Below are 26,756 nucleotides of genomic sequence, written 5' to 3'. Positions count from 1 at the left end.
TTAAATTGGTCTCTGCTCAGGAAAATATAATATTTGAATGCATCATTATGTAACGTGTAATTTTCGAAAATCACTTTGTTCTTGGGAATTGATAGGTTTTGCACTCTGTTCTGTTTTTCTTTTACAGCTTGTCCCTCGGTGTTAATGAGTGGGAACACTTTAGCTGGTAAGACAACAATAAATGCACCTGGCTCACAGTAACCTCTACATAAAACACAACATCAGTGAGCTCGGTAGGAGGATTTCTTTTCACGAATTAGATCTATTCATCCACTGTCAGTATTTAACAAGCCCTTTACCTAATTAGGACCAGTGGTTCATGTAATTCTCACACAATTATTTAGATCTTGAAAAAAGAAAATCACACCTAATTTTGCTTACATTTTCCACCTATCTTTCAGTAGATGGACAAACATTACCATTAAACCATTAAACTCACACTATTGGTTGAGCCGTTGTTTCAGCCTGATTCAGGCCATGTTTTTGCCACAGCCACTGTTTAAACTTTTGTGGGGAATAATACGCTTAAAAAAGATAATTTATATTATAAATATTAATAATTGTATATATTTACAATATTTACAATCTCATTTATAATTTAAATATTAAGCAAAGTATTTTAACAGAAAAAACACTTTAAGACATCAAAAAATAAAAAAAGCCACCTGAATTATTCTTTTTTTCTGATGGACATATACCACTATACAAACATTTGGGGTCAGTGTGTTTTTTAAATATTCTTTTATTAATCAGGGATGCATCACATTGATCAAAAGTGATAGTAAATACTTTTATACCATTATGAAAATGTTTGATTTCAAATAAATGCTGTTCTTTTAAACATATTCATCAAAGAATTCTGAAAAAAAAGAAATAATGGTCTAATGGCATCCCAACTGTTTTCAAAACTGATAATAATTGGAAATGTTTCTTGAGCAGCAAATCAGCATATTAGAATGATTTCTGGAGGATCATGTGACACTGAAGACTGAAGTAATGATGCTAAAATTGAACTTTGCCATCACAGGAATAAATTACATTTCAAAATATATTACAATAGAAAACAGTTGTATTAAATTGTAATAACATGTTACAGTATTACTGTATTTACTAGTTTTAATCAAATAAATGCAGCCTTGGCAGCCTCAAAAACACACTTCTTTAGATTAGCATACTTGACATTTTTTGTTGTCATTTGCAGGTTTCCGTATGATGGAGATGTTTGGTTTGGTTGAGAAGCACTACAGCAGTGTGCAAGGTGTCTCAATGGAGCCTGGGACTTTCAACAGCTTCCCCTGCTACCGGTTGCACAAGGACGCCCTCGTCTCCCAGCCTACCAGGTACGCGTGTGTGTGTTTCTGTATGTGAGAAAGCATACCATTATGCTCAACTGAAACTCTCTGAAATTAGAAAAATGTATGTTAGCTGTAACATGTCACATGTCAAATCGAAGCCATAATATATATTGAGTTTAATCAAATCTAGATGAAGCAGTTTAAGTTAGGGTTAGGGTTAACATAAAGAGCGATCGTGCTTCTGTGCCTGATCCCTGAGCACTGACCCTCCTTCTCCTCCCCAGCATGTGATAATATTTAGATTAGGTTCCCTTTCCTGTGCTCAGGGGGAGTGCTGTTATTACAGTGGAAGGTTTCAGCACAAGGGTCTCCTCTCCTGTAAATCGCACAAACCACAGCCTCACTTTAACTCGCACTCAGGCAGCTGGGAATTACTACAACACTGTTATTATGATAATCTCATCTGTGATTATGAGAAAGGCCAATGACTCACAGGGTAATGGCAGCGCTCTGGATACAGTTCACACATGTTCTTTAGTGGAAGGTGCTCTTGAAGTTAAAGATCTGTTTTACTGGCTGTGCATGTTCTATTGCAGCACTCAACCATAATTGTTTCTTTTCACTTTAATATCGATTTGTGTTTATTTGAGTTATTTCTTTTATTTGATCAAATTTCAGTTCCTGTGTTGTTATATTTGACGTTGACCATTTTGTTTTGACTGTTCTACAGCATTTGTGCCATGTTGGGTGATAGAGTAAAAGGTTTGTGTTCTTGTTGAGAAATCATAAGAGTGGTATCTCTCTCTTTTTGTTTACTCACTAAAAATAAAAGTGAAGACAAAATAAATACAGACAGAATTATGTGATCCACTGTGAATGTCAAGACTTTCAAGAAAAAAAATTATTAACAAAATTCTCATATAGTCCGATGCCTGCCAAATTTTGGTCTAATGGTCTTTTACTAAACATTTTTAATACCAAAACTATTCACAAGAGTCTGATACCAAATGCGATATTTGGATGAATTGTTCAGGATGGAGCTCCGTACATGGCATGTGGAAATAAAATAGATATCAACTTATTAATTTGTGCCTGGTCAATGGCACAGCGAATTTCCCTCAGTGGCGAGGGCTCTTTGACAGCATGTCCCTTCTTCCTCCCAGGTGTCGGCACCACTGTTACAATGTTAAAACTTTAGAGAAAGGAGGCGGGAACTGGCGAACAGTAAATGTAACTTTAATCACAAAATAAACACAAACTACAAAACGAAAGTAAAGTGGCAGTTAAATAAACAAAACTAAAACGAAACAACAATAAAGTCCAGGCCTGGTCCTCTCTCATTCTTCACTGTCACCTCTCCTCCTTTTATCCTTCCGGAACTCTTCCATGGGACTCGTGACTGATGTGGCGTGCAGGTGATGCTTATTAGCACTCACGTCACTGGCCTTGCTCCGTTCCCACGGCTCTCGGCCTCACCCTGCTTGCCACATAACCCCATCGCCCTTTGCAGGGCACCCACGAGACTGCGCTCTACTCCGGCGTCACAGCGGCAGCATTTGGCGGTAAGGACAGATGAGGCAAGAGAAAAGGAGACGGAAGGATGAGGAGGCCTGCCAGTGGTGCTGGATACCCCTTGGTGGACGGCCCTCTGACTCCTCCACTCCCTGGTGGATGGCAACGGCTCCTCTGGTTTTGGGCACTCAACAGCAAATCCCCCTGTTCTCTGCTCCTCCCCATCGGCCTCAGGCATACAGCGGCAACTCCTCCATCCCCTATTGAACTTCAGCCGCACCTCCACAAGCCAGGCGGATGACAGCAAGTTCAACCGGCTCCCTGGCAAGTCACTCCAGCCCACCGCCTCGAGCATCCATGGCGGCAGACTCTGCTCAGCTTGATGGCACCGCGGATTTCACACAGTGGAAAGGTCTCTTTGACCACGCATTCCTCCTTTCTCCTGGGTTTCACAATGTTAAAGGCTCAGAGAAGAAGAAGGTGGGAACCGGCAAACAGTAAACGCAACTTTAATCACAAAATAATAACACAAACTCGTCACTCCTCCTTTTATCCTTCCGGAGCTCTTTCATGGGACTCGAGACTTTCCCAAGGATCTCTGCCCTGCCCTGCGTTCCACAAAGTTGTTCCTTTGTTTAGGTGAATTGTACCACATTTAGGCCACATTGTACTAAAACGAGGTAGTGAATTAGTACAACATGGCTACACTATTTACATAAATTCTAAATTTGTGGCCATCTTGTTTCCCTACCCCCAGTTTAGTTTAGCACCTCTACAATTTTTTAAAATAAAAATAACCTGAAAGATTACAGTTTCAGTTAATTGCTTTAAACATTACGCGAAGGAGATACCGATTGCACAGCTCTTGAAGATCTGTATTTTGTCCTAAAACTACTTATATGTGATTTATGTTTACAGGTATCTACATCCTGAAGGCCTTCCCTCCGACTACACTATATCTATGCTCTTTCGCATATTGCCTGAAACTCCTCAGGAACCTTTTGCATTGTGGGAAATCCTTGACAAAAACAATGATCCTCTGGTGGGCATTATCCTGGACAGTAAGTATTACTCTTTTTTATGTCCCTTATGGTCGTGTGCAGTCCCAGCATAAAATATTGTAAAAAATAAACAAATAATTTATTTAATAATTATTTAATAATAATTTAGATGATTTAACTACTATAATGCAAAAAATGTTTTTTCTTTTTATCAACTAATTGTTTTTCAAACAGTGGTTCTCAGCTGGTGGATCGCAACCCAAAATGTGCAAATCTGCTAAATGCAAATAATAAAATGCAACCAACTATATAATTACGCAAAATTACTCTGGAAAAAGACATGGGCTTATCCGCTTTCATAAAGGAGAAGAAAACACTTAGCATTGTTTTGATGTTGTTGGTGTTGATGGTTGTGTATCTAATCAAACTCTGTGGTCCTTTGACACAAATTATACAGATTATGTATTCTCAAATACCATATACAAATAACCAAGGCTGCATTAATATGGGTTTATAAACCATGAGAATAAACATGGTTTGTGCTCACCACAGTGCATCATTTATTCACTGCTGAGAGCATGGAAGCACTGTAATATTTTTGTACAATAAATAATTTTGATACTGTGTGGATTCGCCACTTGATGCGCAAAATATTAGTCCTGAAACAAAACCAGTTGAGAACTGCTGACTTCAGACATTTGAGTCTATTTTTTTTTGTCTGTCTTTAGATGGAGGGAAAACATTAACCTTTTTCAATTACGACTACAAGGGTAAATTTCAAACGGTGACTTTCGAAGGAACTGAAATTAAAAAGATTTTCTATGGCAGTTTCCATAAGGTAAGTCTTTTTCCCATTTAATGTATGATCCAGCTATGACTGTGATTAAAGAAACTGTACTGTACAGTCATTAGTGTTTCTGTCTCATGGTTCAGGTTTTCTTTTTCTTGTCTGGAGAGTCATGATTTATGCTGGACTTTGGAAATGTTTGAATTATAGTAACCAAAGTTACTAATGTTAATTCATGCTACAACCAGTCAGTGCGCCAAATATCCAAATACAGCTGAATACACTAATTTCCCTTTATAAAGTTACCTCATTTTCTTTAAAGTTGTGCCTTGACTGTCACAAGCGAATATCACTGATTTTTTAAAAAATTTTAAAATATATTTTAGCTGTCTGCTTTGTCTCATTCTCATCTACTTATGTACGGTTTTGGATGGAAGACAATTTTTTTCTGTCATATAAAATTGTAGTTTATCCAATGTACAGTGAATTCACATTCAAACAGCTAATTTGTTAGTCACTGTAACAACCAATCTCTGTAACCTCTACATTTTACATTCTATACATTTTGTTCAAAACATGGTCTGAACATTAAAAAATTGAAAAAGATATGCATTACAATACAGCATTATATTAAACTTTATAATGTCAATGTTATTACTATACACTATATTGCCAAAAGTATTGGGACACCCTTCCAAATCATTGCATTTTAGATGTTCCAATCACTTCCATGGCCACAGGTGTATAAAATCAAGCACCTAGGCATGCAGACGCTTCTACAAACATTTGTGAAAGAATGGGTCGCTCTCAGGAGCTCAGTGAATTCAATCGCGGTACCGTGATAGGTTGCCACCTGTGCAATAAGTCTATTCATGAAACTTCCTCATTACTAAATATTCCACGGTCAACTGTTAGTGGTATTATAACAAAATGGAAGAAATTGGGAACAACAGAAACTCAGCCACGAAGTGATAGGCCACATAAAATCACAGAGCGGGGTCAGCGCATGCTGAGGCGCACAGTGCGCAGAAGTCGCCAACTTTCTGCAGAGTCAAAAGCTACAGACCTGTGGCCTTCAGATTAGCTCAAGAACAGTGTGTAGAGAGCTTCATGGAATGGGTTTCCATGGCCGAGCAGCTGCATCCAAGCCTTACATCACTAAGTGCAATGCAAAGCGTCGGATGCAGTGGTGTAAAGTGCTCTAGTGCAGTGGAGAGACGTGTTCTCTGGAGTGACGAATCATGCCAATCCGATGGACGAGTCTGGGTTTGGGGGTTACCAGGAGAATGGTAGTTGCCTGACTTCATTGTGCCAAGTGTAAAGTTTGGTGGAGGGGGATTATGGTATGGGGGGAGGGGGGTGTTTTTCAGGGGTTGGGCTTGGCCCCTTAGTTCCATTGAAAAGAACTCTTAATGTTTCAGCATACCAAGACATTTTGGACAATTTCATGCTCCCAACTTTTTGGGAACAGTTTGGGGATGGCCTCTTCCTTTTCCAACATGACTGCGCACCAGTGCACAATGCAAGGTCCATGAAGACATGGATGAGAGTCCTGACCTCAACCCAATAGAACACCTTTGGGATGAATTAGAGCGGAGACTGCGAGCCAGGCCTTCTCGTCCAACATCAGTGCCTGACCTCACAAATGCTCTTCTAGAAGAATGGTCAAAAATTCCCATAAACACACTCCTAAACCTTGTGGAAAGCCTTCCCAGAAAAGTTGAAGCTGTTATCGCTTCAAAGGGTGGGACAACTCCATATTAAACCCTACGGATTAAGAATGGGATGTCATTAAAGTTCATGTGGATGTAAAGGCAGGTGTCCCAAAACTTTTGTCAATAGAGTGTATATGATTAATTAGCAGTCTTACAGACCAGTCTTACAATGCAACACTAAATTTCATACAACGAAAAGAGTTACAAGTTTTTAAAGGGGTGGTAAACCACGATTTCACTATTCTAACTTTAGCTAACGTGTAATGTTGCTGCTTGAGCATAAACAACATCTGCAAAGTTACAACGTTCAAAGTTTAAAGCAAAGGGAGATATTTGCTTTTAAAGAAATCAGTTTCTAAGAACTACAGCAAACGGCCAGTAGGCGACTACACACATTCCTCCAGGGTTGGTGACATCACCAGGCTCAATATTTACATAAACCCCTCCTCCGAGAATATTAAATAAGGGGGGGTGAGGCCATTTTGTATCGCGGCGCTGTTGTGGTATAGTAGGCTGGAGTGTTGTTGCTGCGATGCCGAGGAAACGCTGTTATTTTCATCCGGATTGCAGGTCTGGGGTACTTGCTCTGTTCAGCCTTCATAGGGACGGGGGTGCCTTGCAGAGCGTTTAACATAAAACATGTTATATGCACGTGTGTTTGAGTCAGCGGGGAATCAGGCGCGCGCAGGGCTCCCTGCAGCACATCCACGGAGGAGAACATCCACCGTCTTCGCGATTTCAATGCCGGATTTGCACAACGTCAGCTGCGTGAAAAAAACACTGCCGGTGCGTGGATGCATGACGCGCGCGCTGCACATTTCACGGAGGACAACACAAACTTCCACAAACTTCGCGAGTTCAATGCAGGATATGCACAACGGCTTGTCCTGAAAGCTGGATTTACAAACAGAAGCTGTTTACGGGCCACAACCTGTAAGTCTGATTTATTTTTCATCGATGTGTTTTCCTGTAATAGGTTGTAGCAAGGAAGTAAACAGATGACAACGCTGTTCTGCAAACCAGTCTGTTAAATGCTCATTCATACTTAACGTTATCCGACGAACACCTAACGTTACAAACACTAACGTTAAAATCTCAACAGCGAACCTGACATTAATGATTCTTTGATTAGAGCTTTTATGTATTGTTTATCTACAGGCATGCTAAACATGGTTCTGTGTGTGATTTGGCTAACTTACTAGTTAAAGCCAGTGCTTAGTGTTCGTTTTGGGTTAGTTCTTGTGACAGATATTTGGCTATAATCGTTCTAAAAATACAAAAGTTAAAGTGCCATTCAGTAGCGATCATTACAGATCTGCAGTCTTTACTCTTGAGGACTGAACAGGTTCTGCTCGATCATCTTCACTCAAATGTTCTGGGTCTGATTCGGGCTCAGATTGGTATGGTTTTATTGACGCCGTTGTTTCTAACACTGACCAAAGCACAGCCTCCGGTAAGGGGCGTGACGTTTCCGACATACGTGCACTAGGCGTTTAGCGATTCACAACACACTGGGCCAGCTAATAACCAATCTGAGCCCATCGCGTATTTTTGAGGGACTGGCTTCATACAACCCGGAAAGCATCAGACCGTTTTACAAGGAGGGACAGAGCAGTGTAGAATAAAGGTCAAATATATGAAAAATAAGGCAATTTTTTTTTAAACGAAGCATGAACACATGTTACAGTGCACCCCACAAACACAGTCAAGCCTTCAAAAGAATGTGTTTTACCACCCCTTTAAGCTTCCTTGTCCTTTCAGGGCAAGTACACTGCGGGTCAGTAACAGACAGGAAGTGATTCAGCCATATTTCTGAAACGTCCACCAGGGAATTTCAATTATTATTTCACCCAGGGCATGCGCTACAGAGTTCTGGCAGTATGAAAATGGCTTATGATAGCCCTGTCCTGTTCATTTTATGTATTCTTTCTTCACATCCGTGCTGTTGAAGAGCTCTCTATCACTCTTCCGCCCTCCAGTAGTTTTGAGAGCCTGTCTGATGTATTCCAAGACTCTGTGTGTTACCTATCTGGTTCTAATTCCCTTTTCCTGCCAAGTGTGTTTTACCTTTGAACGCATGACAAGCCGTCCGCAGCCTTTGATGCAGTGGCGTGTGTGTTTATAAGTATTCTCCTGACATCACTTATGATGTGTTTGTAGGGTAATCCCTCTTGGCAGAGCTCGTCAAGATTAGAGTCTGTGAGTAATACAGATTACTTCAGCACTGTCTCGGCTCCGGATTCTGAATTAATAAATAAACCACTGCTCGTCTCATCTGAATGCTGAGGAATAAGCGGGATTTAGAAACTTTCATTGAAGAATTTCACCTGTCATTTAAAAAAAAAATTTGCAATAGTTTTCTGAAGTCAACTTTCGTACTTTTTTTGTGCAGCTGTGAATGGGTCATTTTCAAATTATGACAAACATGTCTCTTGACTTTTCAGTCATAAAAATAGTCATATAGTCAAGAAACTCCATGTAAAAGATTATTTTAAAAAACAATTTATCAAGATCCTTTCATCTGCTATACCACTTGTGTAACACTTTACAATAAGGTTTCATTAGTTAATTACTTTAGTTAACATGAATTAAGAATAAACAATATTTCTACAGCATTTATTAATCTTAGTTATGTTAATTTCAAAATTTACACTCATACATTATTCAAATCAAAAGTTGTATTTGTTAACATTATTAAATGCCCTGTGAACTAACATGAACAAACAACTTTATTTTAATATTTACAAAGATTAACAAATACAGTAACAAATGTATTGCTCATTGTTAGTTCATGTTAGTTAATACATGAAATAATGATAGCGAATGAGACCTTATTGTAAAGTGTTACCACCACCTGTATGACATAAGTCAGTAGTTTTTTTTTCTCATTATGTTTTGTTAGGTTAAACTTAACTATTCATTTTAAAAAGTGTTATTTTGAAAATACAAAAACATACTAGAAAAGTACTTCCAAGTTCAAAGAAAAAAATAAGTTTAAATGAGCATTTGATAAATGTTCCCTCTATGTTGAAGAAGTTATTCATAATTGTTATTTTATTTAGTTAAAAAAAAATACTTTTGGTTAATTTAAATGTGCCATTGCTCTTACATTGTTTAATGTTCACTTGAAAGATTTTCAGTATAAAGGATTTAATTCAGTAATTTTATCTATTTATTTATTTTTGATTAAATGATGTGTGTTTGTACTGACGTTTATTAGAATTCTTAAATAATATTTTTTTGTTTATATCACACAGAAATTAATAAACAAATGTCTTAATTATCCTTTATAATTGGTCATGATTAAAATAAACACTCATCATCCACTTTTATGGGAGAAAAGGATTAAATTGAAAAGTCAACATTTTGTAAATCAGAAAATTTATTGTTTGAGAATGACCCAAATACGTAATATGAAAAATAAAGAGTGCTCAACAGAGTGACAAACACAAACTAGTAATTTATCTCTATTTGCATTTAAGTGAGCGTTCCGCACACAAACTAAGATAATCTGCTTTACAGAGTGACGCTACAGCATTGATTTGGCACGGTTTCATTTTGTAGTTGCTAATGAGATTCGTATTCAGAGCTTTGTGGCTAAAGCTGTGAGTTTATCTGACCACAGCTGAATCTGATTTCCACTGTGTAAACCGTCATTGCACAGCAGAAACTGTCCTCAATACTGCTGACCCCAAGTACCGCACAGTTGGCTTGGAGTTGTTATGACAGCTTTTAAACAAAACACCCGACTTGGAAGAGATCCTGATTATGTGAACAGAGGGTCTAGGACTCTTGTCGGCCCTCTATTAAAAAAGCCCCGTTCCTCTCAACCATGACTTATTCCGCACTTTCTAAAGCCAGTGCTGAACGGCTGTAATTTTGCAAGGTCATGAGAGGAAGTCATGTGGATACGGTGACTCATCAGATATTTCAGTGGCTCATCTTATGGGTGTTATTTTGGACTGTTGTCATGCTGTTTGTGTGCATTTTGAATCAAGGTGAGAACTGTGCTCAATACATTTGGAAGAAGTGCTGACACAAGCACTTTTGAACCGAGTGAAACAAGGCTACTCTGTCAACACGTGTTGTTCATAAACAGAATAAGTCATGAAGAAATATAAAGATACATGCAATAAATAACGTGTAATCATTCATATGTGCTTCCTTTATCACACACTAGCTCTTCATGATAAATTGTGTGAGCTTTGACCCCCCCCCCCCCCATATCCTGACTAGTATTGAGTATGATGACGTCAGGCTACGTCATTTCACCATCTCGGTTAACCATAGACTCGATATAGTCCGGCTATGAGTAACCCACTTCTAGCCAAAACCTTGAATTTGGTCGTTTTTGCCAAAATAACTTGCAAGATGTATGATATTCCATCATGTAAGCAAAGTGATTACAAGGTGTTTGGTTTGATTTCTTTGACATGTCCATGTTCTAGATGACTAGTCTATATTTGGGCTATGGTTGGACATCTCTATTAAATTTTAGACGTCTTTTAAACGCAAAATTGCTTTCTGGGAGGTTTTGGCTTGTTTAGTAGTTCAGCACCAGTTTAGTATCAACGCAAAGCTGGCTACAGAATAACTAACAGTAGTCTGACTGTAAATACTGGTTTCCACAGAACTAACAAATGCTAATACATGGTGACACTTCAAACATTCTGAAGTGTTTGGATTTAGACAGGTGCAGAGTATTTAGAGATCTAGAACATAACTGTTGTTTTAACACTGTCACCAACCTGGTTAATGGACACCGATCCAACAAAACCCTGTTCTTTGCCGTTGGTTTGGGCAGTGTGAAGTAGAAAAGAACATCAGACTGTAAATATGACATAACTCTGAATAAGCATCTTTGTTTTTTTGTTTCGTTTTTTTTTACAAGTCACATACATTAGGCAATCACATTACTTTTTTGATGTTAATGTAAATTACACTAGAGGTTGATGTGCAACGATGCCATCAAAACCCTTGCATATGCAAGAAAATGCTTTTTGAATAGCTGTCCACTTTAGTGACCACTATGCACGAAAGGGTTAATATATCTCTTTTGCCATTTAAGCATATAGTACTGTACTTCCAGGACTTGAAATAGCTGCCCGGGGGCATTTTGAATATGGCCAACTGACTTGCCTTAAAGAGGCTTTGTCTGTAATGCTTGCCTGGGTCTGCCCCTTAGGCCATAAACAGAGACTCCACTCATCTGCCAATAACATCTATAAAATCTGTAAAGAAAAGAAATAATGGGATACAAAGGTTGCGGGAAAGGCAAAAAAGACCAGCAAACATTGGGGAAAAAAGTTTTTTTGAGCAGTTTTTGTTAGTCTTCTGTTATTCCATTGAAAGACAAGTTAAACGTGCATATAAACGTGCACACGCACCCGGCCATCCACGTGATGTAAATGAAAACGTGATTCATCAGACCAGGCCCACTTCTTCCATTGCTCCGTGGTCCATTTCTGATGCTCACATGCCCAATGTTGGCGTTTTCGGCGGTGGACAGGGGTCAGCATGGGCACCCTGACTGGTATGCAGCTATACAGACTCATACACAACAAACTGCGATGCACTGTGAATTCTGACACTTTTCTATCAGAACCAGCATTAACTTCTTGAGCAGTGTGAGCTACAGTAGCTCGTCTGTTTGATCGGACCACACGGGCCAGCCTTCGCTCCCCATGAGCATCAATGAGCTTTGGCCGCCCATGACCCTGTCGCCGGTTCACCACTGTTCCTTCCTTGGACCACTTTTGATAGATACTGACCACTGCAGACCAGGAACACCCCACAAGAGCTGCAGTTTTGGAGATGCTATATATATATAAAACAAGAACATAACTATTTGCCTATTTGTGTCTTAATATCTTATGTTATTTTGCTTCTCAGGTAAGGATACTAGGAAAACCCAACAAAAAATATCTATCCATCCATTCAGTTTAAAAATATTATTTATATTTTTTTTATTAAAATATAAACAATTAATGTTTTAAAATATAAATTAAAAACTATTTGCCATTGTGTTAAGATTGTATGTAATTTTGCTTCTCAGGTGAGAATGCTTCTATATTTTTACTTGGAAAACAAGACAAAAACACGGATTAACAACAATCATTGCACGTTTAAAAGGGGGGCAGGAGCAGTTGGCTTCGATAGTCATGAAGCCTGAAATGGGCCAGTTCATCATGTTGAAAACAGAATTATCCTGAAATTGATCAGGAGGCAGATGTGACCATCAGTGGCTGAGCCGAAAAAGGAGAGCTGCTGACCTCTCATTCCCTTTTGCCACTCCTGCTTAGCAGATCATCATTACCACCGCCAGACCAGCTCAGACACACTCATAAACACTCAGCACCACTCTCAGGTTAAACACATGGAGCACATGGACCCGTCCCTGCCTAAACGGCATGTTGCTGCTGCAGCTGCAGAATCTAATTGGCTTTCATTGCCAAAACACCTGCCACTCAGAAAATGGAAGGTGATATTCAGTATTTAAATCCATATTTGCCAAAACACAAGCATACCGCCTCACAAACCAAATCTCATCTGTCTCAGCCTATTTTTTTCCCCCTACCCTGATAGAGAAGTTTAATTTAAACAGCCTCCCTTCATAATGCTTTATAATTGACGTTAATGTGAGACTTCACAATAATGAGCTTGGTCTGAGTCTGCTATCAAGCCCGCCTGTCTGACAGCACACTCGCACTTACAATTGCATCCAGTGAACTGGAGAAAATTGAGTTTTAGACCCCAAATCCATTAACAGGCGACGTGTGCTGTCTCATACTGAAATCGACTCTGTCATACAAATATGAACTTTTGCTAACTCTATTTTAGCTTGTTCTGTTTTAGTTTTTGTGGTTGTTTCGGACACAATTACAGTTTCTCATCTGACTGCAATGTAGTGTATGGGATTAACAATAGCACACATTGTAAATCAGGAGAGACAATGGCTTGGTTTTCATTGTGTGCATTAGTGAACGTTCCTGTAAGATTTACTAGTCTCAGAGTTATATGGAGATTTTTAGCTGTTTTGAATTTGACATTTAACCCTGTCAAGCCTGAAATATGAAATAATGGTTAGAAAAATCATTGAAATGTATATTTTACTATTGTATACATAACTATTTTTAATTGCTTGTATTTTTATGTATCACATCAAGGTTTTATAGTTATTTATTGACACCACTTTTTTTGTATTTTGCATTGCATTTCTTATCTTTGAACAATTTTTTGTTCAAAAAGGAACCTTTTAATTTAGCTTTGTGGTAGTGAGATTATATGGTAAAATATATTACAATGATGATTGAACTTAATATACCTCAAATAAATATAAAAATGAAAGTGTATGAAATATTAAGTAGTCAATTCCCTGAATATATCATTAATAATATTAAATGTGTTCTTGCTGTTACTTTATCAAAATTAGCAAAGCTTTCTCAGAAAAAAGACATGCATACTGACACGAAAAGACATTTTGGAAATGTTATTAAAAGTACTAAAGCATTGATAATGATCATTTTTCACGTTTCAAGATGAATGATAAATAGTGTTGTTACATTACAATGTATGTAACCCCTCTTTAATCATCAACATCAATGCCTTATGCTGTTACTATATTCACCATATTGCTTAAATAATTATCATCTATCACTATCAGCAAAGCTTTCTATATCAATACATCCTTAATAGTTATTAATCATTGCGTATTCCATCTCGCTTAGCTTCATGTGGCCATCAGCAAAACCGGCGCTAAAGTGGTGATCGACTGCAAAACGGTTGGAGAGAAATCCATCAATGCCGCAGGTAACATCACCATTGATGGAGTGGAGGTTCTGGGACGCATGGTCCGCTCACGTGGAAAGAGAGAGAACTCAGCGCCGGTAAGAGAAAAGACATTCAGCCTCGATCCTAAAGGACAAGTTTTGTCCATAACAGGGCAAGCTTTTGTCTCATACAGACACAAAGAACTCAGTATACAAGTGCGGGAATGTTTCTGAGGGATCTTTGTGTGCAGTCTGATAATTATTAGAGATGGTCTGAAACTCTGAGGCTTGAAAGCACAAACGTCCTCTCAGATTCACCCGTATAATGATTATGGTGTGGAATTCAAAGCATGGGCACTCAGTTCAAGATAGTAAATACAGACTTTATGCAGTTTGGTTTTTCCATCAGAATGTGTGGATCATTATGTCTAATCATGTAGGAGTGCGTCTGATTTTATTCTCCTCCGAGGGTGCCAGCACAACTGATGAGACTAATTGTCTTTGTAATTATGCTGGTGGGGGTTGTAATGTGAGTTTGTGTGGAGCAAAAGTTTAAAAACTATTAGAATCAGTCATTCAGCCCAAAACAAATAATCAGACGTCTCTCAGTCGCGGCTGTTGGTAAACGCATGAAGTTTCTGCTTGTTTAGATTTCATTCATTTGCAACAGATATCCCCCGTAATTTGTTTAGACTTCATAAAATGGTTGTGTTGATAACATTTATGATGCATGACAATTGCATTCATTGCTAAATAAGTGATTACAGTTCAACAGCCTTGTAAATATGCTCTGTTTGTGTGTGTGTTTGTATGATCCTGTCCACAGTTTCAGCTCCAGATGTTTGACATAGTCTGCAGTATATCATGGGCCAGTCGGGATAAGTGCTGTGAACTCCCAGGCTTGGTAAGAGCGTCCACATAGCATATTATTTCATATATCAGTTTTATATGATCAGCAAGCCACATTCTAATTTGCTTACATTAATACTGCAGTTCTGTCACTGGTGAAGCCCAGGGAATATCAGACATTTAACCCCAAACATCTTAAGTATGTGAAATTTAAATATACAGAAGTGCCCACATGGCTGAGTTTCACTTGGAATTGATTGTTAATGCATTAATAAGTGTTACTGCTGTTCATGTACGTGCACTGACATTACAATTGTGGCTCATTAAAATAAAGACGTGTGGATTAGAACCACTAGGCCAACTATAGATCCAGGAATTTATCCTCTTTTCCTCAAAATATTATTTTTTACAGTAAAAAACTGGCAGCTGTGGTTGCCAGAAATTCACCCCAAAAAAATGCTGTGATATTGTTTTTGGATTTACGGGATTCATGTATATTTTACAACTTAACCATATGCTATATCAAAGGGATAGTTCACCCAAAAATTAAAATTCTGTCATCATTTACACACCCTCATGTTGTTCCAAACCTGTATGAGTTTCTTTCTTCTGTTGAACAAAAAAGAAAATGTTTTAAAGAATGTCGGTAACCAGACAGTTGACAGTAGCCATTGACTTCCATAGTATTTTTTTCCTACTATGGAAGTCAATGAGTGCCAATAACTGTTTGATTACCAACATTCTTTAAAATATCATCTTTTGTGATCAACAGAATAAAGAAACTCATACAGGTATAAGTCATATAATGTTAAAATACCTGTTTCAACTACCAAAATCAACAAAAACTGTTTTTCTTTTACCTAGTGGGAGATGTAAAGATAAATGTATTGAATGTCACAAGTTCTGACTGTTCTGAAGTTCTGACGATTTTGTTGCTTATTTCAGTTTTTACTTGGAAATGAGTAAAAACTCTTTAAAGTTTTAGTTCGCCCATGATTTACTCACCCTCAAGCCATCCTAGGTGCATATGAAATTCTTCTTTCAGACGAATATAATCGGATTTATACAAAAAAAATGTCCTGGCTCTTCCAAGCATTATAATGGCAGTAAAGGGCAGCCCAAAATTCACACTTTTTTGGGCTTTACATTTTGGGCTCCCATTCACTGCCACTATAATGGATTAGCCAGGAATTTTTTTTTAAATGTATTTGTCTGAGAGAAGACTGTCATATGGACTTAGGATGGCTTGAGCGCGAGTAAATTATGGGATAATTGAAATTTTTGAGTCTTTAATCAAATCTTCAAAGTAAATATTTTAATAATCTAATTAGTCTTCAAATGACTAAGCTGTAAAACTAATACAATGACCATAAGCAACCTTGTAATTGGCTATCATTATTTATTATGGTTCTCTGCTACCATAAAAATAGTGATATATAATGGGTTTATGTCCGCCAGTATTCAAGATATCAGTATCGTCATACATCTGATAACTCAGTGATATCACTTTTTGTCTCTTTTTGGTCTACTTCTATAATCCTGACAAAATGTTTTCTAAATTATCTCAAACCAGCCATTCTGGCATTCGTCCCTAACTTTAAAGATCTATGACCAATCTACAAATAATTCAATTATGTGGTCTTGTAGCAGACAAATAGACTTGGTCCTCCATGGGTAGGAAGAACAATATCTCCAGATCACTTGCTGTGTTTGTTCGCTCGCGAATTAATGACTTGAGGGAATTGCACAGACACCCATGGTTGACTTGGGCAAATAAAGTTCTGTTAGATTCCAAGAGAGGAAATAATCTGGTGTTTGAAATGTTGTACGACATGTTGTTTTGTTTGCGCTTCAGAGAGTAGAAGAGGACTGTCCTGCCATGCCCCATGCCTGCACCTGTGCTCAGGACAGCAAAGGACCACCTGGACCCTCGGGACCACCGGTAAAACCACTTTCACATATTCCCAACCTTAGAACAGTGGAACTAAACTAGGGCTTTCGCACTGGAGGAAACTTTTCACAGTTCCTAGAACTAATGGAGGAAGTACCCGCTTTTGGCATGCTCACGCCGCAGGAACTAGGAATAATAGTTCTAGGAACCCCTTTTGGGGGAACTAAATTAGCTCCTACTTCAGAATAGGGTCTAACCCAGCACAATAGGAACTCCCTTTGACATAAGTGTATGCTTATTGGCCGAACACGTGTACCCGCCATTTAAAAAAAAGCTGTGTACAAACACAGATTATAGCCTATATTTACTCCACAAACTAACTCTATGAACATGGAAAACGGTGATAGATGGACTTCTTCACCTTTACGTTAAGGAGAAAATCCAACGCAACTCTGTATTTCTGCTCAACTAGCGACGCTGGTTATCAACAGCACGGCAAACGCTAATACTTATTTGTATACTGTCTACTTTCTTTGTATAACAGTTCTATATTTTAGATTAGATTAGATTCAAGTTTATTGTCATTACACATGTACAAGTACAATGCAACGAAATGAGTTTGGAGCAAGCCTCCGAGCCGCAGCTATTTAAAGCGCCGCCATATATATAATAACATATTAGACAGGACTGTTAAACAGATTGTAGACTAATGAAGACCAAGAATGTGTGCTCTGTGTGCTCAAGCTCTGCCGTTCTCAGCGGCATCAAAATAAAAGTCAACAACAACAAGCGCGGCTTATGTCACTTCAGAGTTACTGGCGGTGTGAACGCAACCAGGAAAATGGCCTTAGGGGAACATTTAGTTCTCTGGGAACCACCCTGGTCGCTAGTTCCTAGAACTGAGTCCCTAGAACTACCCAGTACGAAAAGGGGCTCTAGATCACAGATTTAAGACCGGGGAGATTTGTAACACAGGGTTGTAACATAATCAGTTTAACCAATTAGAAATCAACAGGGGTGCCGTTGCACTGTGGTGACAGGTGTTGTATTATTTACAGTACAAAAAAACTATTTTGAGATAATAAAGTAACATTTCTGGTTTGGTTTTACAAGATAATGATTTGCTATCGTGTTAATGGATATCATATTATAGAACTAGATTCAATAAATTTATGAATATACATTTTATAAACTGTGAGTATTTGACGCAAAATTTGACGTGAGATATTTGTGCAAAACACGACTTCCCAAAATTTCCCTAAAATCTAGCTCTTCTTTTTTAGCATAAAAGCTAGCTGACTGGGCTACTCTAGTTAACAAACTTGCTCTCAAACTCCAACATAAAAGCTAGTTGACATATATAGCCTACGTTAGCTGACAAACTTGCTATCATACTTTAGCCTTGAAGCTAGCTGGCATACTTTAGCTAACAAACTCACTCTCATACTCTGGCATTAAAGCTAGCTGACATACTTTAGCTGACAAACTTGCTATAGCTTTTGTTTTACCTAACAGCTTTTACATGACAGTGATCAGTCTCCAGGAACATTTCAGGTTTCTCACAACAGTAATTGTCCAAGGCTAGTTCCTTGTGGGGATCGAACCAGAAACTTTTAAGCTTTTAGTCTTGAGCTTAACCACACCCCACCTCTTTAGGGAAAAACACAGAACGTGTTAAGAAGGAGCATAAAGAGATTAGAGATATAAAATGAAATGGAAAGACTATGTAAGATATTGAGAAAAAGACCCAGCATTAGATTGCTCAATTCAGCCCGTGCTGCAGGTTGAACTCAATATGGCGGGAACAAATAAATGAGCTCATTTGGAAGGCAGCATTGTATGCACCCTGAGGGAAAATGTATTTCTGAGGCCTCGAAAAGGCCATGGTTTATAAACAGCAGTTCTTTTGAGAAAGTCATTACGAGGAGATCGATTTATCAAAACTGATTAGTCCACTCCTGTCCTGTCCGCGTTTATAGATTCCTTCATCCATGCAAGCCCATTTCCATGACCAAGAGGTGGTTTCAAGGAAAACGATTGCATTTCACTTGTGTATATATTATTCCTGCATCTTGATATTTGTGTTCTGAAGCCTATCCTATGATTATGTGTCCTGTTAAGTCATCACATGCGTCTCTCAAATGAATATTTATGCTGTGTTCTCGGCTTCCACCGTCACCAGCAGGTTTTGTTAGATGTGTTTTGAGCAAGCTCATGAATCAAATTTGACCATAGTCTTCGGTGATAAGAACTATCTTATTGCAGTCGTTGCCACTGGGGATGTAATTCAAGTAAACACAGGAAAAGGAAGACGTGCAAACGGTTAAATTACTAGTGTTTGCCTGCAGCAGTAAGGGCAAGAGTTTATGAAGGTCATAAGCAGGTGGGATATTGTTTTAACCAGGTCAAGGATACTCTGTACTGGACTACAGGCAGATTCCATTTCACTGATTTTGCAGGGTTTAAAACATTTTGATAAAGCAATTAGTTTATTAGGTTTAATAAATAGACAGTAGCTGTGGACCAAAACCTTGTGAACTGCCTACATTGGGAACATTATAAGAAATCATACGCGTGAAGGCTGTCCCAAAAGATAGGCATCTTAAACAGGTAGTTCACCCATAAATTACAATTATGTCATAATTTATTCACCCTCATGTCGTATTAAAAGTTTAATATACTTCCTTTTGATTTTTTCCCCCCCTTACAATGAAAGTTAATGGTGTCCAATTCTGTTTTGGCCACCTCTGACTTCCATTGTATAAAACATTTGAAACATTTTAAAAATAAATTGAAAGTTTGCTGAGCCTCCCTAGTGGGCCCTGGCTAGTTTATCGGGCTGTTACCTTAGCAACATGCTAACATCAAACTCTGTTGAAATCAATTGCTAGTTGAGTATTATTTGTGGTGCAGCTACACTTTAAAAAAATGCTGGGTTAAAAACAACCTAAGTTGGGTTGAAAATGGACAAACCCATGGTTGTTTTAACCCAGCGATTTGGATGTTATGACCCTCTGGTGCTCTTTGTTTAGGGGTTGCATTGGTTGTCTTCCCGGTCATAAGTGACCGAACACCTAAAAATGAACCCCCCCTATTTATGCAATAATTATGGTCTATTTTTGCCATTGAAAATTATACAAAAATAAAATATATATATATATATTTTTTTTTAAATAGAGACTAGGCCTTCAAAATAATTTTTTTGAAGGCAGATTAGCGCCCTCTTTTGGAATTATTTAAGAAATCATGCAACCATGTGTGTAACCACTAGAGGTCTCTATGGAGAGGTTTGAGAATTCCCTAGTTCTGTTTTGAACACATTTAATGATTTTTTTTGTTGTTGATGGATTTGAATACATATTTAAAAAATCTCAAAGACTATTTATTATAAAGTTTTAGATATTTTTTTTGTTGTTATATAGATTTTTCCTGTGAATTTGTGTTTTTGCAGATTTCCCATTCATTTCCTATGGTGTCATTTTTGACCGAAGAGCACAAGTGGGAGTATTTTTTTTACGACCACTTAGCATGCTCGAATCATGCCCTCAATTTTTTTGTGTGTTAACATACTTAATGCTAGAAAAGTCACCAAGTTTCATATTTTTCCAATGAAGCTATGATTTTAAAACAATTCTAAATGGGGTTCATAGGCTCAGTTTTTCATAGGTGTGTGTATGTGCGTGTGTGTGTGAGTGGATGTGTCAATATCACACTCTTGATGTATTAGAGTTTCACCCCTTTACTGCTGTGTACTTTTTTTCAGCATTGTGGCCGATTTGTAGATTGTCATTTATGACCGAAGACAATGAACGCTACTTTTTTTTAAACGACCAATTTTTGTTTGTTTACATACCTAATGCTAGAAAAGTCACCAAGTTTCATATCATTCCGATGAAGCTGTGATTTTTAACATTTCAAAACAGAAAATTTTCCGGTCAGAAATGACCGAAGAGCACCAGAGGGTTAAGCAAAAATTGAAAATTAATGACTTACGGACACGTTGATGCTCCCGCCGTCGGCGGTGTGAACGCACAGTAATAATTAGCAGTAGGCAGCAAGGCAGCTCACTAGCTTTGGAACAGAGCTAGAGTTTTTGTTTTTCAAAAACCACGTATAAACATTATTCTCTCAAAAATACAAGCATGTACATACATGTTATTCTCAGATATTATGGTAGCCCAGTTTGTGCTGAATACAGTGTAATTACACTTTTGCCATTAATGTGTTTATAAGCACAAATGTCAGAGCATGTCAAAACTTCTAAAGGGCCCCAAAACAGCTCAGACTCCAGAGGGTTAAAATTGCTGTCTTAACATGTACCCCAGCTCTGGTCATTCAGAAAATGTATTTGCTTATCCTTTTCGATTTGTGTTTATCTAATTGTGTGTGTCTGACTCCCAGGGCGGTCCTGGTATCAGAGGTTCAAGAGGAGATCGGGGGGAGCCAGGCTTGACGGTAAAGTACACATATTCTTCCACAGTATCCCATACGCAGGGCCACCCAGAGTTGTCATGATCTGCCAAATAGACAACAGCTCAAAATACACCCAATGCATGTGCCTCCATGTTGTTTTTGGAAAGCGAGAGTGAGTAAATCTCGCTCTCTCGCTCAGATTTTTTTAAGAGCTTGCTTTGTTTATTTGTATCTCTTCGTCCAGCTGTAGTTTCCTCTACAGTAATGTCCCTCCAGATGTGTGTGTGCATGCACAGAATGCATTATGCTCTAGTCCAAATAAAGCCACGCTGGGGCAGACATCATTTCATTTCACGCTCCAAAGTTTTATGTAAACTTGGTCTAAATGACCATAGCTAAGAAGTTTGTCACAAGCTAGACTGTGACGAGTGTCTTTTGCTTCCTTGATTATTGCATCCCTGATGGAGAAGGAGACTGCAGGGCATTCACACTTTGTTTCAGCAGCCCGGCTGGTGGTAGGCCTGAAACGTTATGTAATTATATTGAGGAAAATAAACCCGGCAATGAAACCATGTTGATTTTATAATGAAGTTATGTTTATTAAGATCATGTCCAATTTTTATGTTCAAGGGGCCTCAAGGGCCACCTGGTGAGATGGGACCTTCAGGACCGCAGGGGCCACCGGGTCCTCAGGGGCCAAATGGACTGTCCATTCAGGGGCCGCCGGTAAGTTGCCAGGGTCCTTCATTTCTTCTGACTACTGGGATTGTTATGCAGAGTTCACTTCGTTCTGTGTATTAATTTTGCCCTTTTTCTTTTCCAATTCCTTTCTCTTCAGGGGGCTTCAGGAGAGAAAGGAGAGAAGGGTGAAATAGGTCTGCCAGGTCCTCAGGTACGGAAAAAAATATATTGCTCGCCTGCCTCATCAGCACTCACGACAGCTTTATAACACCCACACGGTCTCTCATTAGCTAACCCCATCCCCTCCGTTAGAGAGTTATAATTATAGTGCCTGCGTGTGTGTAGCTCATGACTGATAAGTCGTGCATGTGTGTGTCTGTATGTGCAGCTTATCTTGTATTTAAGAAAATTGGCTCCCAGAAAAGAGAACATACAAATATAGATAATGTCCTTCAGTTGGCTGCCTAATAGAATCAACTAGTGCCTTTATGAATTACTTAACTCCCCTGAACTCAGCTTGGAAACGTGCTTGTTAATGCAGGAAGTCTGCTAGGGAGAAGGGTTAGAACTGGGATACGCTTCTGTGAAGTAATGACAAATATTTGAAGCAGGAAATGTATGATTTATTAGAAATGACTTTTTGAAATTCTCCTCTTCAGAATATAAAAAAATATTATCAGATCAGTTTTCAACTGACAATTTGGCTGTAACTGTGGATTGTAATATGTAGCACTAACCAGGTTTTAACTCGTTACTAAATTCAATCTCTGCCAAATTATACATTATGATTAGCTTAATTATGTGGTGTTTTGAAAATAATTGTCAGTACAAAAATAAAATAACTCAAATATTATAACATTTGAGATCAAATAGTATGTAAACCCTTGTATTCTCATTGAGGTCCGAACCACAACTCACCAACTTAGATATCGCCAACACTTTTATTCACATTAAAATTAGCATGAAATGATGATCTTGACACAATTCAGTTTGGTTAAATTTAAAGGTGTATCCTCACATCCCCTGCACCTTCATTCATTTTTTTTTTTCAATATTAATATTATAGTACTGGTTTCTTGTTGATTGTCTCAAATATAAGATAATATGCTGTTCCATGTGCCTTTAACTGGGAATCATTTGTGCAAACATCAAATGGGACTTGAAGAGTTTTCATTTATAATTTTCACTACTGTTCAAAAGTTTAGCCTGCATGAAATTGATCGAATAGACAGTAAAGACATTTTTAATGTTACAAAAGATTTCTGTTTCAAATAAATTGTTAAATTACACTTTATTTTACAGTAAGTGCACTTACGTGTACTTACAGTGTACTTACCTAAGAAAGTACTGGGTTATAAGGTAACTACATGGGTTAAGGTTCGGTTTAGGGGTAGGTTCAGTACCTAGTTATTACCCAGTTATTGTACTATAATAAGTACATAGTATGTACTTGGGGAACAAATTGTTCTTTTGCTGAAAAAATGTATCAGTTTCCACAAAAATATTATGAAACACAACTGTTTTCAACATTGATACAAAAAGCATCAAATCAGCATTTTAGAATGATTTCTGAAGGATCATGTGACACTGACTGAACACTGGAGTAATGAATGCTGAAAATTCACAGAAATAAATAAGTATTTCACAATATTTCAATGTATTTTTGTTTAATCAAATAAATTCAGAAATGCAGCCTGATGAATATAAGAGACTTCTTTTAAAAACATTATAAAATCCTACCAACCAACTTTTGAAAGTTAGTGTACATTGGCGAACCAAACCAGGGAGGGACATTTTTGTCTAGCGTTGACCCTACTGATAGTTCTCAAAAACAAGTACTCGAATACTCGGTGGGTGTGGAGTGTCCGTCATGGCAAAAAAGAAAATATTTGAATTAAAACATAACTTGTACTTGTAAAACATAACTAGTAAGCATGCACAACCCTAAACCAAACCCAGATAAACCCTACTCATTCCAATCCACCACACACCACCGGCTAATCACAATCAAGTGTTTGAAATTGTCATTTGACAATCTTATTTTAGGGAGACTCTAATGAGCCTAAACTCAAAAGACAGGCAGGATGGAATTCATACTTTTGCCTCAAGCAGATCTCTTAGACTTTTATGCTTCCAAAGCCTTCTTTCAGAAGCTTGTTAAAATTCTCCCTTTTCTGCTACAAGTGCTGGTGTTTAGTTTTCTGCTGAAAGTGTCACCAAAAGGCTTCTAAAACATTCGCGGTGACAGTTCCATTTGTTGAGGAATGACTGTTTGATGTGAAGCCAATGACAACCACTCAAGAAAAATCCCCTGGAGTTCTCTGGGGTGATGAAAAGAACATCCTGGCTTTTCCAGTGGTCAAAGTACAAATACACACACATACGGTCCTCAGCCTTCCAGTATAGATGTCTTGGCTTGAGATGGATATCCTCCTTTAAGCAGAGGGGCCATCCGCACCCTCGCTTCCATTAGCACCAGGCATTGAGTTCTTTCAGAGTTATGTTGGCAGTAAGGAGGAAGTGGTCTTTGCCGTACTGCAGCAGAGACTCTTAGTTCTCACTCAGGTCTAATCTATCCTGTCAGCCTGTGAATTATATTTATTGGCTGCTGGTTGCCAGTCCTCCATATCATGTGCCGCATCTCCTCCTCAGTCTGTCTCTGCCGCTGGCACTGAGAGCCCAGTATATAATACTGTTAGGGGTGCCCTCACACACAGTTTCAGAATTACGAGTCCACTCGTGAAGGAAAGAAGCCCATTTTAGCCTTTGCGACAGTGAGTGTGTGGCGCTGATGTATGGGGTGATGTGGAGTTGAACGTCTTGATTTGTAATATTGTAGCTGAAGCGATGAAATATTGTATCATTATGAAGAGGAAGGCTGTTTCTTCTAAAACAATGTATTTTTACCTGTCCACCCAGAGATGAACAGGCACTTTCAGTTCATACTCTATAGGAGCTGAGCGGCTGGGGATTGTGGGATTGTTAAAAGAGTGATGCAAGTGAAGCAGAGAAATGCTCAACTGAGAGATTGAAAATGCAAATTTTTAAGGTGGAAGCAGTGACGTCTGAGGTAGACATTTCAAACTGTGTCATAATTCTGATGTTTTCTGTGGATTTAGTACTTAAAAGGATAGTTACACTCATGTCTTTCCAAACCTGTATGACTTTATTTGATCTGTGGAACACAAAGCTTTCATCATGTTTCATTCATTAATGTTTTTGTTACAGTGAAAATCAATGGGATCCAAAACATTGATTTTTTTCATTACATGGACAGACATATTTTTAAATATCTTCTTTTGTGTTCCACAAGGGAGCCCACAGTATTTTGGTTACCAACCAGATTTTCTTCACGGACTAGGCTACAGTTTATGTTCTTTTTATCTAAGATATCATAGTAGAGCAGCTCTTCAAATCACAATGACTCAGACCACACAAACTGTCCTCACTTTCGATTACCTCCTTAACTCTGAGATTGAGCACTTCAATAATGTCAATACTGTAGCCGGTGAAAATGGAAGACATTCTGTGTATGGCTACGGTCACATGAAACAACAGGGCCGGACATTTATTACTCAGCAAAGGCCAAGCATTTTGTGAACATCGATGTTTGTCATTGATTAAGATATATTGTTTATTTACTTTCAGGGCGTACCAGGTGCCAGTGGAGGACCAGGTCGAGATGGACCTCCAGGACAAAGAGTAAGCAACTTTTGTAGCTCAATTCAAACTATACTGTATGATGTAAAAAAAACTGCAATTAGAAATGATTTTGTGTGATATTCCAGCATGGTCTGATTGCTAATACATTTTCTGACATAGCAGACTTTTTCTGTAGCTCACCTGGTACAACATTACACTTGCGATGTGGAGCACAAGTACGAGTCCCGTGACACATGAGTCATGATAAAAGAGCTCAAAGACTTATGGAAGCAAGCTAAAATGGCATGGTTGCATCAGCAAATGCATTTTTATGTTTTGGTTAATACTATTGGGTATGTTTAAGGTTTAGTGAGGTCAGTGGTATTCGTTATTTTTAAACACGATAGAGCATTAACCTTTTAGCACCACTCACTGGACATTGCAATTCAGAATTGCCGCGATATGTACAACAACCAACGTAATAAAATGTTGCCACATTCACGTTCATCTGTTACGGGTAAAACTTAACATGCTTTTAGCGCCATATTTTGGACATTTCACTTCTAAGGGAACAACTTCAATTGTTCCCTAAGAAGGAAAATGACAACGGAATATCCATATTGGTCAGGGAGCATGATTTATTAAATTGCATAAATTTGGCGTTAATGCATTCTTTTTTGCAGGATTAAAGGGGACATATTATGCAAAATTCACTTTTATAAGGTGTTTGAACACAGATGTGTGTCCCCAAATCACGCATGGTTGCTTCACCAACGAGGGTCAATACCACTTTGTGCTCTAACTTCATATTCAGAAAAAGAAAGAATGGCACTTCGTATTTTGTGAATGTTTTCAAATTTCCTTACTGAATGAGCTTTCTAGAATGCTGTATGGCTAATATGCAGTGTTGGGCAAGTTACTGAAAATTAGTAATTAGTTACAGTTACTAGTTACTTCTTTTAAAAGTAATTGAATTACTTTACCAATTACTGAATATCAAAAGTAATTAGTTGCTTGGGAAAGTAACTTTTAAGTTACTTTTATGTCTGCTTTTTAAATGTAAATATGAACAGTACTGACCAGTCAAACACAATAAACATAAATTTTAGACCTATTTATTGTAATAAACAGGGCAAAAGGCCTTCAAATCAAGCAGTAGTACAGTGTTTAGTGTCCAGCAGCCGAAGCGAGTGTTCCCTCG

At 38.2% G+C, this 26,756-nt stretch overlaps 1 protein-coding gene across 1 annotated transcript in view; it reads left to right on the top strand.

Moving 5' to 3' along the window:
- Window positions 1-26,756, top strand: part of col14a1a (collagen, type XIV, alpha 1a) — a 161,188-nt gene that overhangs the window by 115,587 nt on the left and 18,845 nt on the right. The window contains exons 30-40 of the mRNA XM_079836357.1: window positions 128-166; window positions 1,202-1,340; window positions 3,726-3,868; window positions 4,537-4,646; window positions 14,038-14,196; window positions 14,906-14,983; window positions 16,784-16,870; window positions 21,221-21,274; window positions 21,863-21,958; window positions 22,071-22,124; window positions 25,562-25,615. Of these exons, the coding sequence (XP_079692483.1) occupies window positions 128-166; window positions 1,202-1,340; window positions 3,726-3,868; window positions 4,537-4,646; window positions 14,038-14,196; window positions 14,906-14,983; window positions 16,784-16,870; window positions 21,221-21,274; window positions 21,863-21,958; window positions 22,071-22,124; window positions 25,562-25,615 (1,013 nt within the window). The remainder of the gene's footprint in view (window positions 1-127; window positions 167-1,201; window positions 1,341-3,725; window positions 3,869-4,536; window positions 4,647-14,037; window positions 14,197-14,905; window positions 14,984-16,783; window positions 16,871-21,220; window positions 21,275-21,862; window positions 21,959-22,070; window positions 22,125-25,561; window positions 25,616-26,756) is intronic.

This window comes from Gobio gobio (assembly GCF_949357685.1).
Source record: "Gobio gobio genome assembly, chromosome: 15".
Classification (NCBI taxonomy): domain Eukaryota; kingdom Metazoa; phylum Chordata; class Actinopteri; order Cypriniformes; family Gobionidae; genus Gobio; species Gobio gobio.
Note: the sequence above shows the minus strand (reverse complement) of the source record. Positions and strands in the feature narration are given on the sequence as shown.